This window comes from Ixodes scapularis, unplaced genomic scaffold (assembly GCF_016920785.2).
Source record: "Ixodes scapularis isolate PalLabHiFi unplaced genomic scaffold, ASM1692078v2 PGA_scaffold9__187_contigs__length_104089568, whole genome shotgun sequence".
Taxonomy (NCBI): domain Eukaryota; kingdom Metazoa; phylum Arthropoda; class Arachnida; order Ixodida; family Ixodidae; genus Ixodes; species Ixodes scapularis.
The window spans coordinates 8,735,484-8,752,972 of NW_024609884.1; the positions used below are offsets into that span (position 1 = coordinate 8,735,484).

The following is a 17,489-nucleotide window of genomic DNA, read 5'->3' on the forward strand; positions in this document are numbered from 1 at the left end:
TATTATATCATTAGGCTATTTTGAAACGAAAAATTAGTACCCCTAGTCGGGTCCATATCACATGAGCGAATGACGTTTTAGCGAACAGCGAAATTTGAACGAATCGACGTTTTAGCGAATAACGGTGGCGCGCGTACCCGCCCCCCCTACCCCCCTTCTGCGCGGCGAGTCTCCGGCGGCTCACCATAATAGTGTGAACCAGCTTGACCCACCCGTAAACGCTGCTTGGCGGCGGCCGACTATTGGCTAAAGTGTCAATCGGTGAAACGTGGGCGTTCGCTAAAAAGTCACTTGATCAAGTGAGTGCCTCCCCGTACGGTCATACTGTTGAAGCCATGAAACTCGAATTACTTCCATCTCGTCATGACGCGTGGTGGTAGCACACATAACGAGCGGAGCTCGATACCTTTATTTAGGTTTCATAGCGCAAAACATTTTTGAGCTTCCTAGAAAAATATAAAAACCGGTTGAGTTTGTGCAACCGGCAGTCTCAAAAGTCGGCGAGTGTTATTGGATCTTGTAAGATTTATCCGAAAACGCAGAAGCCATATTGGCAATATTTAGCTGGGACAATTTTTTTCTAGTTTGTACTTGGGACCATTCGTACCGGGACCATTTGTTCCGGGACCATTTTTCCGAGACCATTTGTTCCGGGACCATTTGTTCCGGGACCATTTGTTCCGGGACCATTTATTTCGGGACCATTTATTCTGGCACCATTCGTTCCGCTTCCCCATTTTCTGTGCGGGTCTTCGAGCGTCTCTTGGGACATGCTGCAATTCCCACTTTCATCACAGTTGAAAAAGCGAAGACGAAAAATGCGCTTTGGTCTAGAATAGGTTTGAAACATTATGTGCGTAGGATATTTCACAAGTCGACGCTTTTCCAATTTGGCCTCACCTCAAAGGCGACAACAACAGTAAACGAACCATTCGGTGAGCATTTTACGGTAATAGTCTGGCATACCGAGCTCCGTGAGCTATTCCTGTTGGTCGTAGCAAGCGGCTCCTTGCGCTCCCTTATGTTAAACCTGTGTTACCTGTATGTTTTTATTCACGGGTCCTTTGTAATGCATGGCTTGTAGATGACGTCATCGCATCATGCTGGTGGTCATTTCTGCTTGCTCTTTCCAAGAAAAACTAGTTTGATAGGGCGAAATCTATAGCTCCAGAAGGCACGCGCTCATGGCAAGGCCACCACAATGACCGCTGAATGCCAGTGCAAGCTACGTACAGATTGCAAACATAATTCAACGATTATTGGTTTAAAGCAAAACACTACGGCTGCATATTCCGAGTTGAGTTCGACGCTCTTTAGACGCCAGTGCAAGCTACGTACTATCGGGGAAAAATGAAATGCGAACAGAGGAGCGCGTGGCTCGCGGTACAGGCTGCGCCGCCAGGAAGTGAGCCTAGGGGCGAGGGTACGTGGCCTACTCCGACGTGTTCACGCCCCTCCCTCTGCGCTCCCAAAGCTTCAGCAGTGCGCCTCTTAGTGCGCTGAAAGCTATCACCGCTATCTTTGCTGGCTCAGCGCGTGCGGTGCAAAGAAGCTCGCCGCACTCGCCGAGCAGGCAAAGATAGCGGTGGCAGCTTTCAGCGCGCTGAGAGGCGCACTGCCGAAGCTGGAGGAGCGCCAATCGAGGAGAGTGAACACATCGGAGTAGGCCACGCACCCTCGCTCCTAGGCTCACTTCCAGGCGGCGCAGCCTGTACCGCGAGCCACGCGCTCCTCTGTTCGCATTTCATTTTCCCCCGATAGTACAGTTTGCAAACATTATTCAACGATTATTGTTTTAAAGCAAAACACTACGGCTGCATACTCGAGTTAAGTTCGAGTTAGGGCGCAGTATAAAAAAAGGAACGTGTTAGGATTCGCGAACTTTCTTGTCATTCTACAGGCTAATCCGAGAGTACGAAACGCGGACACCATTATTTTAGTAACGCGTCAAAACGGAGGGAGGTGTCAAATGTCACTCCCAGCTCCCGGATGTCTCTAACGCGACATAATACCTGGGAATGAATTTGATAGAAAAAATATGCCTTATACGTTTTTCGCGTATAAGTCATTACCTTTGTTTTAGTTTTGTCTAGGAGAACATGATTGGTTCAACACCAGTTACTGAGTGCGCGGGCATCCGCCGTAAGCGTCACGCAATCCCCATCGCTGCGGACCTCACAAAATATCTTAATATCATCCGCATACTGTAGAACCGAAGAACTAACCACGACTTTTGACACCTCGTTCACAAAGATAGAGAAAAGAGTAGGCTCCAACACTGACCCCTGAGGAACCCCGGAGGTGACACCATATGTCCGTGAACATTTTCCGTTCACGCGAACAAGACATTCTCTGCGTGATACTTTTTCCAGCCAGTGGTATAATGACCCGCAAACACCATGCCCAGACAGTTTCGATAACAAAAAACTGTGGTCTACGACATCAAAAGCCTTGCTGAAATGAAAGTGCATAACATCCACTTGTCCTGCATTACACACCGCCCTCGAAACAAAATCCATAAAAGAAACCTAATATGCCCTAATATGAACCTGTGTTGGTTCAAAACGAATATATATTTGAAAAAAAAAAAAAAAGAAATTGTTTTGTGAACTCCAATTTCAAATAGCTTAGAAAACGCGCAAAGTAAAGAAACGGGTCGGTAATTTGACACATCTTCTCTACTTCCCGACTTATGCGCTGAAATCACAGCTGCCACCTTCCATGTATCGGGAAACAAGCTTAATCGTAACGAGTTGTTAAAAAATGACGAAAGCACGGGGGTAAGAAACTCGTGATAAACCTTGACGAGAACCTCAGGAATCCCACCATGATCAGCGGAGAAAGTCGGCCTGAAACTTCTTCGTCGTCAATGACGGATGAGCACAGCTGCTTCCCCACTAAAGGTAAGCGTGAGTTGTCCGTTATGCTTAGACGATAGAATGACTAGCATACATCGGACGTGGATTTCTGCTCGAGACTGTTTTCCCGAGTGACTGCTCACGTGCTTCCAAAGTTTCCTGGGATTTCGCTTCAGATCGGACTCTACAAATATAACGTATTGGGCGTGATCAACTGTGTACTGCATTTTGCACAAACGTCGGTAGTGCTTAAATCCTAAATCACTTCCTCAAACTTGCGCTTTTGTGTTTCGCATAAGCGAAAGATTTTCGCTTCAGGAAACTTTTTAGTTGCTATAGTAGTATAGTAGTAGTAGTTATAGTAGAAGTAGTAGTAATAATGATAATAATTATAATGCTGATGATGATGATAAATGCGATTTTAAGACGTTCACTAGTCCAGCACATTCTTCCGTTTGTGTCTACGTCATGTCACGTGACGATTCGCACACCAATAAAACAACTGGTTTCGTTTTAGAGCGGAAGTGACGTCAGGTCACGTGACATGACAAATTGCTTTGGCACAAGTGACGTCATGTCACGTGACAAGGGGGCGTGGCCAGGTACTGTACGGGATATGGTTTGCTTATACGCGGGTGGCGGGCTACTACCTATTCCCCTGTTCAGGAGCTATTCAAGCTGCAATCTAGTACACTGATTCTATTTTTTCCCTACCTATCGGTCGATTTTTATGTTAGTTATTTGATCTTCGTCGTGCCACCCATGACGTGTATGAGATAGAACAATTTAGTAAAGTGCACAATAATTGCATGCACTTATGGAATTTACATATTACGTTAATTGAGTGAATGCTCGGTTCATAGATTCCTAGGTCAGCTTTTCTCTGCGTCCGTAAAAAAATGTTGGTGAGCTTTTCTCCTCATCCGACAGTTTTGCCGGTGAGCTTATCTCCAATTACCTTTTCTCCGCCGTCCCTGTCAGATGCCCTTCTTTGGTTTGCCCCATGAACCAGCAGTATATAATTGATTTCCAATCCCCGTCACACACTTGCTCACGTGCACCGTATGCCTTCGGCTAGATTGACATTCTAATTAATTAAAATATAAAACTCTCACACGGATACTGGATACAGCTATAAACACTAAATTGACAAGTTCTAAAAAAAAAAATCCGCTTTTATGCAATCTAAAAAGCAAACACAAAGAAGTAAAGATTTTTCAGTTTTATTATTTGCCACGTACCAACACATTGGGTTCAACACGTTGGTGCTGATTGCCCTGTGTTCTGCGAACTTAATGCTCGTCTTTCTCTTTCTTTATTCATTGTCAATTAGATCAGGAAGAACATTTTTTCTTGGCTTCTTTTTACCGCGTTTTAAACTTTTCTCTTCCGATTGAACCGCCAGGTCAGAGGAGCTGACTCCATTGAAGAGCCCCTTGCCTTCATATTTTACTACGTATTTCGATACTCGAGTGAGTTTCGGGTGGTCCAAGTAAGCAATACTATAGAACCACAACTCTCTGCCCTTGTATTTTTTCTCGTAGCAGACAGCAATGAATCCTTCCAGTATGAACTTTGCGGTCCAGGGGACGTTCTGTAAAACGGACAAGTCATAGTCAGTTTCTATGTATTGAAACAGTCTTACATCAGAGGCGTGCGTGTATTTACGTAAGTTACAATTAAAAGTAAACATCTTCGTCAGAAATCTGTCTGGTTAGGAAACGGTTGAAAAAAGAATTGAATCTCTAACCGAAGTTTTAAGCTTAAATTTAAAAAAATTCCCGACGTTTCGGGACTAACTCGGTCCCTTGTTCACGCGTGCCTGTAACGTGGACAGAGGCTGGCTGCGTCCGAGATTTTCCATGGTATGACGGAGTCCTGAGACGCTTGGGAGATTTCCCGACGACGTGTTCAACACGGGTTCGCGATCACTCACAAGTCCTCCATCCGTCACCGACTCCCTCTCCCCAGGAGACCGGGAGAGAGAAGTCTCAAGGCCTCATCTCCCACATCCCGTGCAGGGACTGCCCTGCTGCCTACGTAAACGAAACCATAAAAAAAAAAAAAAAAAACTTTTCGGAACTCATCTGTTGCGACAAATACGATGTGAGGAAAGCAAGCAAGTGCCCTCGCTATTCATGTAAGTTCAAGCAAGTGCCCCCGCTGGACACACAGTGAAATCAGGTCACTGAGTGTTCTCCGACAAAGGCGAGATCCCCGGCATCAACACTGCTGCGTTTATAATCCTGGTACATTCAGGCAACGAAAGGATCAGGTCGTCGGGAGCTACCCCAAGTCTGTACCGTGTACGTCGCAGAACTCTGTCACATTGTGTAAGAACCCGGAGGCAGTCAATCTGCATAAGCAGCGCTCTTCTCCGTCCACCTTAGTCACCCGTGACGAAGGGACCTTGTTGATTTTGAAACATCGGAGGTTTGTTTTTGCTATGACTTTGCTTAAACTTTCCATTCTTCGTCAAATTGCTTTCAGCGTTATAATGATTCTGTAAATATTTTTATTCAAATCAGAGGTCAATTTGGCTTTACGTTTTGTTCATTTGAAACGCACACAAGTCATTCCCAATTCTAACATAGCTCGGCATTTTACCTCCGAAGTAGATTCTCACCATAAGCAAACAAACTTTCAGCAATGTTCGTCGGCGTGCATGCAGGACGACGCGGTTCCCACGGTGATCAAGTATGTGTTTTTTTTTAACGAAGATAAAATAGAGTACATATATTTTCTTTTGCCAATACAATAAAAGTATACGTGGAAAGGGGGCCTGCTGATTAATAAATGAAAATGGTTCTTAGATCTAACTTCAAACGTTTAGGATTAGAAATAGTACCAATAGCCTTGGGAAAATCTTTCAAGAGCTTGATGGAGCATGGGCAGGACGAATCATTGAATGCTAATGTATACAAGATGTTTCGGAAAACGCAGGCCAAATCGCTCCTGCGAAAACTAAGCATCCCACAGAAAAAAGGTTGATGCTGTATTGATGTCTACCCAAGAACCTATTTAGAAAAAATAAAAACGTTTAGAAAAAAAAAACAGTTCTTTTTAATCTTGCAATGTCAGGCTCTTTCGAACAGCGAGGCGTTCCTTATCGCCTGGCCACGCGCGCGCGCTAAACTTCGTTTAGACGAATTTTTTACCCAGACATGAGTGCTAACTGACTCCCAGTTCAGATTTCGCAAGGGAAAATCCACGGAAAGCGCTTTGATATCACAGGAAGAAATAATATTACACAATACAGAATGCAAACGGCTGACGCTGGGAATATTTGTTGGATCTTAGTAAAGTTTGATTGTTTTAACCATTCAACGCTCCTTGATAAACTTTCGTGTTATGGCATACGTGGCACGCCTTTGATACTTATTCATTCATATTTAGAACATCATAAGCAATGCGTCTCAGTGAATGATCATGTTTCCTCTCTGCAAATCTTGAAGTTTGGTGTGCCCCAGGGCAGCATACTCGGCCCTCTGCTGTTCAATGTGTATATAAATGGTATAGTCAATATTTGCAACCAAGCACGTTTTATAATGTATGCAGACGAGACGAGTATATTTCTATTTGCATCGAATATGGACAAACTTATGCCCATGGGAAACTTAGTTCTGGAAAAGTTTCTTTCGTGGTCAACAATAAATGGTCTTAAAATAAACACTGTAAAGTCTAAGGCAGTTTTGTTTAGACCTGTAAATAAGCACGTTATTAGTAATTATGCTCTAGAGATTGGCACCGACATGATTGAAATAGTTAAACAGCACAAAATGTTAGGTGTCATTTTTTCAGAACAAATGCAATGGGATAATCACATCGATTACTTAGTTAAGAAACTGTCAAATGTTGTACTATTTGAGCGTGTTGGTGCATTTTAAACATTTAGAAAGTGGAGACATATAAGGGACGATGTACAGACAGGAGAATCTTTTGAAAGATTGTCCTGTCTGTATCGTCCCTTATGTGTCTCCACTTTCTAAATGTCAAATGTTGTTGGAATAGTATGTTACTGTGGATCCTTGTTGCCTGTAAATATTAAAATGCAAATTTATCATGCTCTATTTAGCTCACAAATTAACTATTGTCATTTGGTTTGGGGCACAACAATTAAATCTGATATTAGCAAAGTTACCATCCTACAAAAGCAAATGCTGCGTTTTATTACAAACGTGCCTTACAACACTCACACGGAACCGTTATTCCTTAAATTCAATGTCATGAGGATTGCCAGTGAATACCAGTGCCGTTTGCTATGTTCTTATTTATTTTCGACCGATGAATTTATTTCTTTTTTGTCTAATGTATCCCACCTGACACAACGTGAATCTTCCATCCTTGTCAGACGCAGAGGGTTCTGGAATGTGCCTCATTTTCGTACAAATTATGCACTGCAATCTACAGGGTGTCACAAAAGAAAATTTACACGGTCTTTTTTACCGCAAAAATAAACTAGACATCGCCGAACGCTCATTCTCCGCCCAAAGCTAGAGCTAGAGGTCACAACCAGATGCCAAAGTTTCAGCCCGATCCGAAAACTTAATCAAAAGTTATAAGTGAGTTTCTGAAAATTTCAATGGGAAAATGAAGTCCATTTTTGCTAGTTTTCGGTTTCTGGTGCCATAGAGCCCCATGTGTTTGAAAACTCCGTCGGCCGCCATTTTCCCATTGAAATTTCCAGAAAATCACTTATAACTTTTGATTAAGTTATCGGATCGGGCTGAAACTTTGGCATCTGGTTGTGACATCTAGCTCCACCTTTGGGCAGAGAATGAGCGTTGGGCGATGCCTAGTTTATTTTTGCGGTAAAAAAGACCGTGTAAATTTTCTTTTGTGACACCCTGTATTGCGCCTAACCAGCCTACATTACTTAACAAGTTAATTACAGACCACAATGGAATTCGGAAGTACTTCCTTCTCCCACCGTCAATCCCAGTGTGATCGGTGGACTTTATCAAAACGAAAAGAAGGAGCCCAGATGAACGAAATTCGCGGCCAATGACGCTTGTCTTGTACACGCGCAAGGAACGCACACGTTGATTAGACGGCAGACTCACGACTTTTAAGGCCAGTTCACACAGTACCGTTTGCTTACGTCGTGTTATGTTACGGGAGCTTACGTCCAGTGACGATCGTCAGTGACCGGGACATCCGTGCTTTCTAGGAAGCACGTCAACCAATTCAATGGGATAGCTTTGCACGCGTTATATCAAGCTCGGACTTCCCGCTGACTCGCGTTCAAATCACATCGTAACGTAAGCAAACGTTATCAAACAGTGCTGTGTGAATTGACTTCTAATTCTGCACTCGCTATTTCTTTCGTAAATGGTACGTGCACGATGTTACTTGACATTTGTGGGATCTTCGTTACATACAAGAGCTTCCAGTCATGGTACCTATACAATCACCGGTAGTGGCGTATAAAAAGCGGATTCAGACGACCTTGCTTTTGCCCACACTCTGAGGGAACGCACGGGACAATACGCGCGACGAGTTCGAAGTCTTGTTATGTGCATTGTCCAGGGAAGTGTAAAATTAGGCACAAGATTGATGAAATTTGGTGCAGTATAGAAAGTTGTATATTAGGTAGCGCAAACTATATACCGATACAAGGTGTTTAGCTACTACCATTCATCTATCCATTCATGCGTATGTTCTCAGACTCTTGGTTCTGTGCATTGAGATAGTGGTGAAATTAGAGTTTATAATGCGTTTCCATAAGCCCATCAAAAAAGTGCAGTGAAAACGTCCAGGCTCCTCTATTGAGAATGAATATATTCAGCTGCAAATTCATCCCGCTGAGGAACAAACAAATATAAAAAATAACTGACCATTGTGCCGTCTGTCATCTTCCAAATCGCAGTTACCTCGGTCTGGCCTGCAACGCTGAACGATTCCTTCATGGTAACCTCCGTGGTTTTGATTTCCGTGCCGGCTCTCTCACTTTTGGAGTCGATCGCTGTACTTATTTCGAACCCCGCATCGCCCAGTTTCTTTGGGAGATCGAGAAACAAACTAAAGCCTAGTCCGGTGCGTATAGAGTTCTCAATCTCCCAGGAAAGAAAGCTGGAAACTGTCTTGATGTGTTGGACATTCACCGAAATTGGATCTTTCCTTTGTCTGTTCTGGAAGATTTGGCTGTACAGAGCATCAGGTTTTGCAACTTTTGAGGTCGCCTGACCATATGTAATATCCTTCACAGAGACCTTCATGCGGTACCTGCAAAGACGGCGCAGACTTTGTTACGCCAAACTTCTCCAGAGCACAATTTTTAACATCTGAATGCCCCAAGTAAATCGTGTAGACTGAGCCACTAATTTTAATGGCAAACAAGCAGTGTCCCAGTCATCCTTGACACATCTACCTATAATAAGGTCAGTGGCATCGGAGCAAAGGGGACGGAGGGAGGAGAAATGCACCCCCCCCCCCCTCTGACATTTTAGACATCCGTAATAAACTTGAGGAGAGAAGGTTTATTCCTCCCGCACCCCACTCCCTATCTCCTACTTCCGACGCCACTGAACGAGGCACACATACAGGGTCTATGTTTTCAGATGGGGAAATTCTCCACCAGATTGTGAAAATCTGGTGTAGTATTTAGCCTTTGGTGTCGCTGTTAGCAGTCTTGGGTAGTATCGCGATACTGCATGTAACTATCTACTTTTTTTGTGGTAACTTTTAACAGTAAATCTATACATTTTACATTTGTAAAGATATACATCTCAAAAAGTGAAATGAGATTTTTTGAAGAGTTCCAAATAAATATAAATCGCAGTCATTGTGTGTTGTCATCAATGTATTCATAAATAGATAATAAAAACAAAACAAAACACGACAGTATCTTGAAAGGAACTAAGTTACTCTGACGAAGTAACTGTAATTGTAATGCAATATTTTTATATGTAAGTAACCGTAACTGTAACTTAAAAACATTTTTTGCGAACTATCTGTAACTGTAACTAAATACTTTTTAAAAGTGACTTACTCAAGACTGCTAGTTAGTGAACCACTACGCTAGACAAAATTTGGTAAACCTGGGGAAAATGCCCCGTGACCCTAAAGCCGGGGTCACACTGCCGGAGTCACTGCAATATCCGTGGTTCGAATGCCGCGTGCCAAGTTTCCTCCTTGAACTCATTGCCATGCGGCATTTGAAGCACGGATCTCGCGGTGACTGGCGGTCGAATCTGCAGACTGTCTTTGTACTACGTATATGCAGTGTTATATATGTTTTTATCATAATTTTCTTTTTCTTTTCAGTGTACGTACTTTTCATACTTCTTGTCTTTCGGCAGCTCCTCGTGCGTTCCTGTTATATCCCACCACTTCACTTTAATCTGGTTGTGTTTTTCAATGTGTCGGATGAATCTTAGTACGGCTTCTTCGATGTAGAACAACTCGCCGTGTGCTTGCCAGTGGAAGGAAATCACAAAGACCGTTACTTAATACACATGGACTCCGGGTCACTCCTTCTTCGATGTCGCAATAAACGAGGCGGCGATTTGGACTGCTCTAGTGAAGATTGCGACGACCGACGCAATCTGGCTCACGCAAGTTAATATTTTATTAATAAGAACGCCATTCTTCGCTGAGATAGGTCTCATCTCGAAATCGCTTTCCTAAAGGATAGGCCCACCTTGCTCTTCAATAATTTAATGGTAAGCTTCATATTTATGCTTGCTTTGATCACCACATAATATCAATCAATCAGTGTTCATTACAGTGACCAGGAAAAATCTCCGAATCCCCGTGTCGGCACACTTAATAATAATAATAATAATAATGTTATTATTATTATTATCATTATTATTATTATTTATTTATTTATTTTGAAAAGGCGGGTAACGGCACAACGCATGTTCGTCGAAGCCTTCAAGGGCTTGTAGGACTAAACTAAGGTTGCAACTATATCAAAATTAGTGTCTAAAAAGAAGGAAGTTCGAGAAAACAAATTTTGCGCTTGAGCAGCCTTTACCGCTCATTCACACTGGAAGCGGATCCGGGTTGGCAAAGCGGTTGCGAACTCGGTTGTATAGACGCTTTCAGGCAGCTGTGCATGGGCGCCCCCATAACCGACCTTCAGTTTTTGTTCCCTCTGATTCCGTTCGCTCCACTTCATCATTGCGACAGCAGGACAGGTTATTGCCATTTTAGGTGTACTGTGTCCTTCTCCCCAGCATAGGCCCTTGTGGAGATTCGTCAAGGCCCGCTTCAGTGGCTCGGCATCTCGGTAAGACAAGAGAAGGTGGACTATGGTGGCTCAATCTGGCGCGCGCTGAAAGCGTCTATAAAGATCCAGTACAATTGCACGCGCACTTGATGTCATCGAGTGCGCGTGCAATTGTACTGGATCTTTATACAACCGCGTTCGCAACCGCTTTGCGAACGGGGATCCGCTTCCAGTGTGAATGAGCGGTTACAGTACTTTCAGACAGTAAGCTCCTATTACAAAAAATAAACAGTACAAAATTAAATTTAAAAAAAATCTTGACATTCACACCACTAAACTGTTTCTCCAAAAGTTACACGTTGTAGGGAATTCCCATATGCAGTCGGAGGTTCTCAATCTGTTAAAAAAATCACTTATGAAAGAAAAAAGTACGAAGCAGTATTTGACACTATAACCTTGGGATTATACCACGCACACACAAACACACAAAAAGGAATGTTTTAAGACACACTTGTAGTATCAATATTATTGACCACGAAAAAAAAATACAGATTAAGATCTTGGGAGTAGTTATATAAAAACAATTTTGCACATTAACGACACTCGTACACACAAATACCCACGAAAGAGCACATCTGACCTCGTGAAAGGGCAACCACGGACTGTTATTTTCTTCTTTTGTACGCGGAAGCATAAATTGCTGTGCGTATGTTTAGACAGCCGGAAGTTAGTCTGCCTAAGTGGGCGTCTGGTGTCTCAGCTGTAGATGAGCAATTTAGCCAGTGCAGTACAACCGCTAGCCTGGGGTCTTTAACGTGCACCACGCAGTAGCGATACACGACCGCACGCAGGTACGATGCTCATCCAGATCGAAACGGGCAGAGGTGGGGATTGAATCCAGGATGCCTGGGTTCTGCAGCGCGAGCTTTCGCTCCACGTACTCCGAGCTGGTGTGCGCTAGCCACGGTGTGGCGCTAGCCCACTCGGCCACCGATCCCCGAAGTATATTCTCAGACACACTCGGCACATAGAGGCACATTTATACGCGTTGGTATACAAGATGTGCGCGCTACTTACGGCCGTCATGACGGGGGGATAGAAATACTTCCGGCTCTTCTATGTTTACCTTGTGTTTGGGTGGGCGCGCGACGACTCGTGGTTCACTATAGCGAGCAATTCCGCGAGAGCTGCGCTCTAGAAACGTCCCACTCTCGAGCTTTAAAGTTGCCGATGCGCACTGGCACGAACAAGATGTCACAAGTGGAGTTATTTATAATATCTCGAGACGAGGAAGGCCACCGGCGCCGCTGTGGCTCTAGCGCCGCCGAGCCTGGTTGATCACAGGACGATGGCATTGGCAGGGGGTGCTAGCCTACTTCGATCTGCTGCCGACAGAGGGCGCAACGCGACAAACGCGAGCATGCGGTGCTGGCGCCGCGGCGCCTCCACCGACGATCTCCGTGTAACGATCGGCCTTTGATAAAGCACGTACAAATGCAATTCGCACGGTGATCTGGGAAAGAAACCTTGAGTACCAAAGCAAGCAAGTCAAAACAGTAGACAATTGTGCATTACAGAGACTCGCGTCGCGCTGAGGGAAGCGTAATAAAATATTTCGGAAGATTGTCTGCTAAAACCAAGACCCGGCTTGGCGACCCCTGAGGGGAAGCAAGGTCCGTATATTCGGTGCCTGGGGATGTGTGCCCACTACCGATGCCTTGCTGTTCACGAAGCAGTTGAACGTGTCTAAGGATTTGTAGGTTTTAGGTCGTTCTCAAGTATTTGGACCAATCTAGTCGAATAAGCAGTCCTTAAGGTGCGCCCGCAATAAGCCTCGGCAGGTTTGTCATTTCCTCGAGGAACAAGTGCTCTTTCTTTTCATTTAAGGGATCAGGAAATCATGTCGATCCTGAAGTAATATGCGAGAGGTACCGCAGTTAGTCCTCGGTGGTGAGACTTTTGAAGTATGCGCGCTTCTCACTGTGGGTTTTAAGAAATGAGCAAAAACAATAAAATAGCCAACCGGAAGTGACATACTCCCCCCGGAAGTTCGGCTATTATTTGTTTTTGTTTACCTCCACACGCTCTGTAGTATATATAAATATCTACTCAACATCACTTTTTCTCGCGTTATCGATTATTTGATGCCGGATAACAAGTGCTGAGACAGTTTCATCACTCACCTATGTCCACCATCCACTGAAACAATGGGAAAAAACGAAACGGGGTTGAAACGTGCTCGCCCTAGACACTTTCTGAGAATCTTTGTTTTGGGGCCAGCGTTAATGCCTTTTACCACACGAAAAGCCATTCACAGCGTGCGCACGCACAGAATACAGTGCTTTTTCGAACAGAGCCAGCGTGGGTAGCGAGCAGAGATGACAACTCTTTCCAAATATTACAACGTCGCTTGCAAAACATCCCACTCATGCTGCGTGAGTCGGTCTGTGTTAACCTTAGCTGCGTTCGATTTGCCTGCACCTCCTGCACCAGTGCCGAAAAGTGTAGGGCAGTGTTCTTTCGGTGTGTGTATTCAGATACGACCGGAAGTACACCGCCCTACACTTTTCTGCACCGGTGCAGGCAAATCGAAGGCAGCTCTTGTATACATTTGAGCTCGACTAAAGCGATGTCACGCCCGACAACCAAGCAAATGCACGCGCCTAATGCGTCAACATCGCGGTGGCAGCAGCTATGGAACTTATTTTTTATTCTTTTTCATCATGAGCACAGTTGGCTGGACGTTGCGGGGCAAGGTGCGACGCAATTCGGGGAATTCGCACTAAACCATTATCACCCAGCCAGAACCGTGCATAGAGAGAGTTTGGTCAATGGGAGGAGCGGGCAGAGCGAGGGCGTGCACCAGACGCAGATAGAGGGCTTGGCATGCTCTCTTGGCCAACCAGAAGACGAAAAGAATCCCCTAGAGGTGGTAGCGAGAAACAGTTTTAATCAGAGCCAAAGGATTAAATGTAGTAACTCTTTATGGTTGAAAATATGGTGCACGGGATGTTTCGATTATGTTCATCCAAAAAGATTTCAGAAACCCTTTGAATTGGGCGGCGGCTTGCGCCACCTAGCCAGTGGATCCCCGACGCGCCCCAAAGTGGCGAAAACACTGAAGCTTGGTTAGAGCTTAGAGCCGCCGCAAAGCGGCAGACGCGTCCGTTTCGACGATAACGCGTGCTAGCGTCGCGCTCGTTCTGAGACGCTTCAAGACGCGCTGGTGGCGAGGCTGACGGAAGCTTGGCGGCGTTCCCTGGATAGACTATACTTTGTTTCAGCTTCGGTCCGAGCGCGGCCAATGTTATGAGCCGAAGGGCCAATCAAACAGCGAAAGAGGCACAACGTCATGGCGTGCTCTCTGCAGTTGATAGGACCAGCCGGTACTCGCCGTCTCTCTGTGCGTGCTTTTCCGCCGGCTAGTCCTATCAAGCGCAGAGAGCGCGCCATGATGCTGCGCTTTTTGCGCTCTTCGATTGGTCCTTCGGCTCACAACATCGGCCGCGCTCGGACCGAAGCTGAAACGAAGTATAGTGATGACGTTGGCGGCAGAAAGACCCTCTAAGTGGTCTCTCTGATCTCGATCTCACGGTGGCAAAGCTGCTTTGTTCGGTTTAAACGAAAAAAAAAAAAAAAAAAGCAATAAATCCGTGAAGCATGGGATACGTGAGAGTATTAAAGAACCGGAAATAACGATTCAGTCGCAACACGTGACGTTTAATGAACATGGCACTGGCACCTTTTGACAATTCCTGTAGAGATTTTATTTCCCAAAATAAAGTGGGGTTCAACTAAATTCGATTTTCCTCGATGCTCTGACAAAGCCCTAGTTTTTGCCTCTCTGTTTGACAAAGACACGCACTCTCTGATGATTCTAATCATAACGCGCTCAGTATTTGACTCACGTGTGCTGCCGTCTCTCCTTTTTTATTTTATCTCTGCATCTCGATTTGAGCACGGGTCACATACGTGGCTTGCACGTGCCGTCATGGCTCCAGGCTGTGGGTCGTTCCTACATCAGTGGTCATTATGGCGGCCTCCCTGCTGGGGTGCGGCTAAGCAGGGAGGCCACATCAATGGCAGCTGATGTGATATTAATGCGAGCCATGCATAAAACTGTCGTTAGAAATAGTACGCTCTGTTAGTGTGCGAACAGCTTAATTTCTACGTGGGTTCTGACTTGTAAGCTGGCTCCTAAGATTTCCAAGAACTAAGGAGCATGCCGGAAATACATGTACACGTGCTGCACGTGGTCGCCTTGTTTTGTGAAATTTTTAAAGTAAATGTCTAAAATGAAACGACGGCGGCTGGTACAGTCGTGTTCAAAGAAAGAAAGCTATCCGAGTGATGACCAAAACATCCAAGTGCTGCCTCGACGCGAGCCGTTGAACAAGCAACCAGGCATAGCATGCCGACGAGAATGTGGCGGCCAATGATACCTTTGCTAGATGTTAGTCCAAACTCTCGCGTCGGGGCATCGTCACCGGTAACTTTTGGTCAGCTCGCTACGTTCGAGCGTCTGCAAAGCACCAATTGTTTTAATCTTTTATATTAGTAAATTGCTGCCGCAGACGCCAACACGCACAGCGCATGTAACAACACACACGATATGCTCCTTGGTGCTTGAGACTTTTGAAAATGGTCGTCTCGAAAGCAAAGACAAGACGTGAGATTTGTGCTCAACTTACAAGTGCTGCGATGGTGGCAAGGCTCACACCCAGACCTGTCATTGTGCGTGCTTAAACACTCCGACGCTGCAACCCTCGCACCGCAGAAGATCTGAAGTCTTCAGCAAGCGTCCCTCCCAAAACAAAGCTTTCAACAGAGACACAAAAATGACAACAAACAACATTAAAAAAAAACTATTCCCTTCTCTGTGTTGTGTCTTTCTTCTAACATTGATTGAACGTATTGATCGAACTAAATATATAACGAACACAAGCGCTAAAAACTGACAGGTTTCAGGCCGAATACGCATATTGTTTTCGAGGCACTAGGAAATATCGCACCTGACGTCCACTCAAGGTGTATCCTGCTGTCTTACTCTCGCATATTTTTTTTTTTTTTTTTTAATTTTCACGAAGGCAGTGGAACTTTGCCAGCGTTTCGTTTGTCACGAAACAATTCGCAGTTATTTATTTTTTGTCATGACACGTGTGTGATGTGTTTCGTTTCAAACTATGTACTTTGAAAGTTGTTATTTTTAGTTCCGTGGTGTTTACTGGGTGCTGGCCAACTTGACAAGTATGGTAGAAAGCACGCTTATGGGTGTCGGTTTGATCTCGCTCGGAAGTTTTACTGAATGAGAAGAGACGGCTGGCGCTGGGTGTATTGCTGACAATTCGGTCTTTAAAGGCTCGTGTGTGATATGTTTCGTTTTCATCTCATTCTCGCAGTCCATTTCGTAATTGCGTCCGTCAGCGAGCATGTTGTAAAATATTCAGTCGAGAATGCCGAAAGCGCGCGAGAGTCCCCGACAGAGAAATCAAGCAAATGATGTTTAATCTGGCGGACTTAAAAACAAAAAGCCACGCTCAAATTTCTCCGGGGCACTCCGTGAGGGGATGTGCGCACTAATGCATTTTAATTCCCGCATTGTTCGAGGAAAGCGAATCAATTTCGAGACAGATGAGAGTTCACGAAATTTTAATTTTAAGAAATTTTAAGAAAAATTTTCTTAAAAGCAGATTAACGGTGACTTATATTTATTTATTTATTAACGCGATAGCATTAAGGAGCTCGTGTCACAGAAATGCTGGCGTCGACGGCGTCGTGACGGGAAAATTCTGATTGGTCGATAGGGTTACGACGTCACAGACAGACGACATCGCGCGGGGATTTCGAACAACCCGCAACGCTCACGTGAAACCTGATGTCACGCGTGAAATGAAAGCGACTAAAACATGACATGTAATGCAAATTAAAGGTCGCCGCATGTCTCAAGTGATTTCACTTTATAAAGTAATTCATTTGCCTTAAAGGACACATGCAAAAGAAAAAAAAAACTTTTTTAAACAGCTTAGATTAAAAAAGGTTGTCGTAAAACAATTTTATAACGAAGAAAAAAATGTTTGAAGCTATATTTACGACGCTATACGAATTTGTAGTCGGCGCCCGCGGGCGCCGAGGAAAAGTGGCCTTTATTTATCACGTGACTGACCCTTACTTGTCACGTGGTGCTTGCGCTCTTTCGGAAGCTTCCTATGGCCTCTAAAAGTAACTTATTCAGCTTTGTTTGAAGTATAACGAAAAACTAAGATGAATAAGTAACTTTTAGAGCCCAAAGGAAACTTCTGAGAAAGCGCGAGCAGAGGTGATAGACCTGTGCGCCGGTCAGATGACGGCGGCGGCGCCCCGAAGCAGACGAACTTGTGCGGCGGCGGGGACGGCGGCGTGGAGAAACGCGCTGAAGCGGCGTCGCACAACGCTCAGCGTGCGGCGGCGGCGGCGTG

The 17,489-nt window shown here is 44.8% G+C and overlaps 1 protein-coding gene across 1 annotated transcript; it reads right to left on the reverse strand.

Moving 5' to 3' along the window:
- Positions 1-4,173: 4,173 nt before the first annotated feature.
- On the reverse strand, positions 4,174-15,767 carry LOC115313528. The gene is made up of 5 exons (XM_029972528.2): positions 15,726-15,767; positions 13,218-13,233; positions 10,134-10,272; positions 8,696-9,083; positions 4,174-4,452 (listed from the first exon to the last, which is right to left on the reverse strand). The coding sequence occupies exons 1-5, from the start codon at positions 15,765-15,767 to the stop codon at positions 4,174-4,176; spliced, it is 864 nt and encodes a 287-aa protein (XP_029828388.2).
- Positions 15,768-17,489: the final 1,722 nt, after the last annotated feature.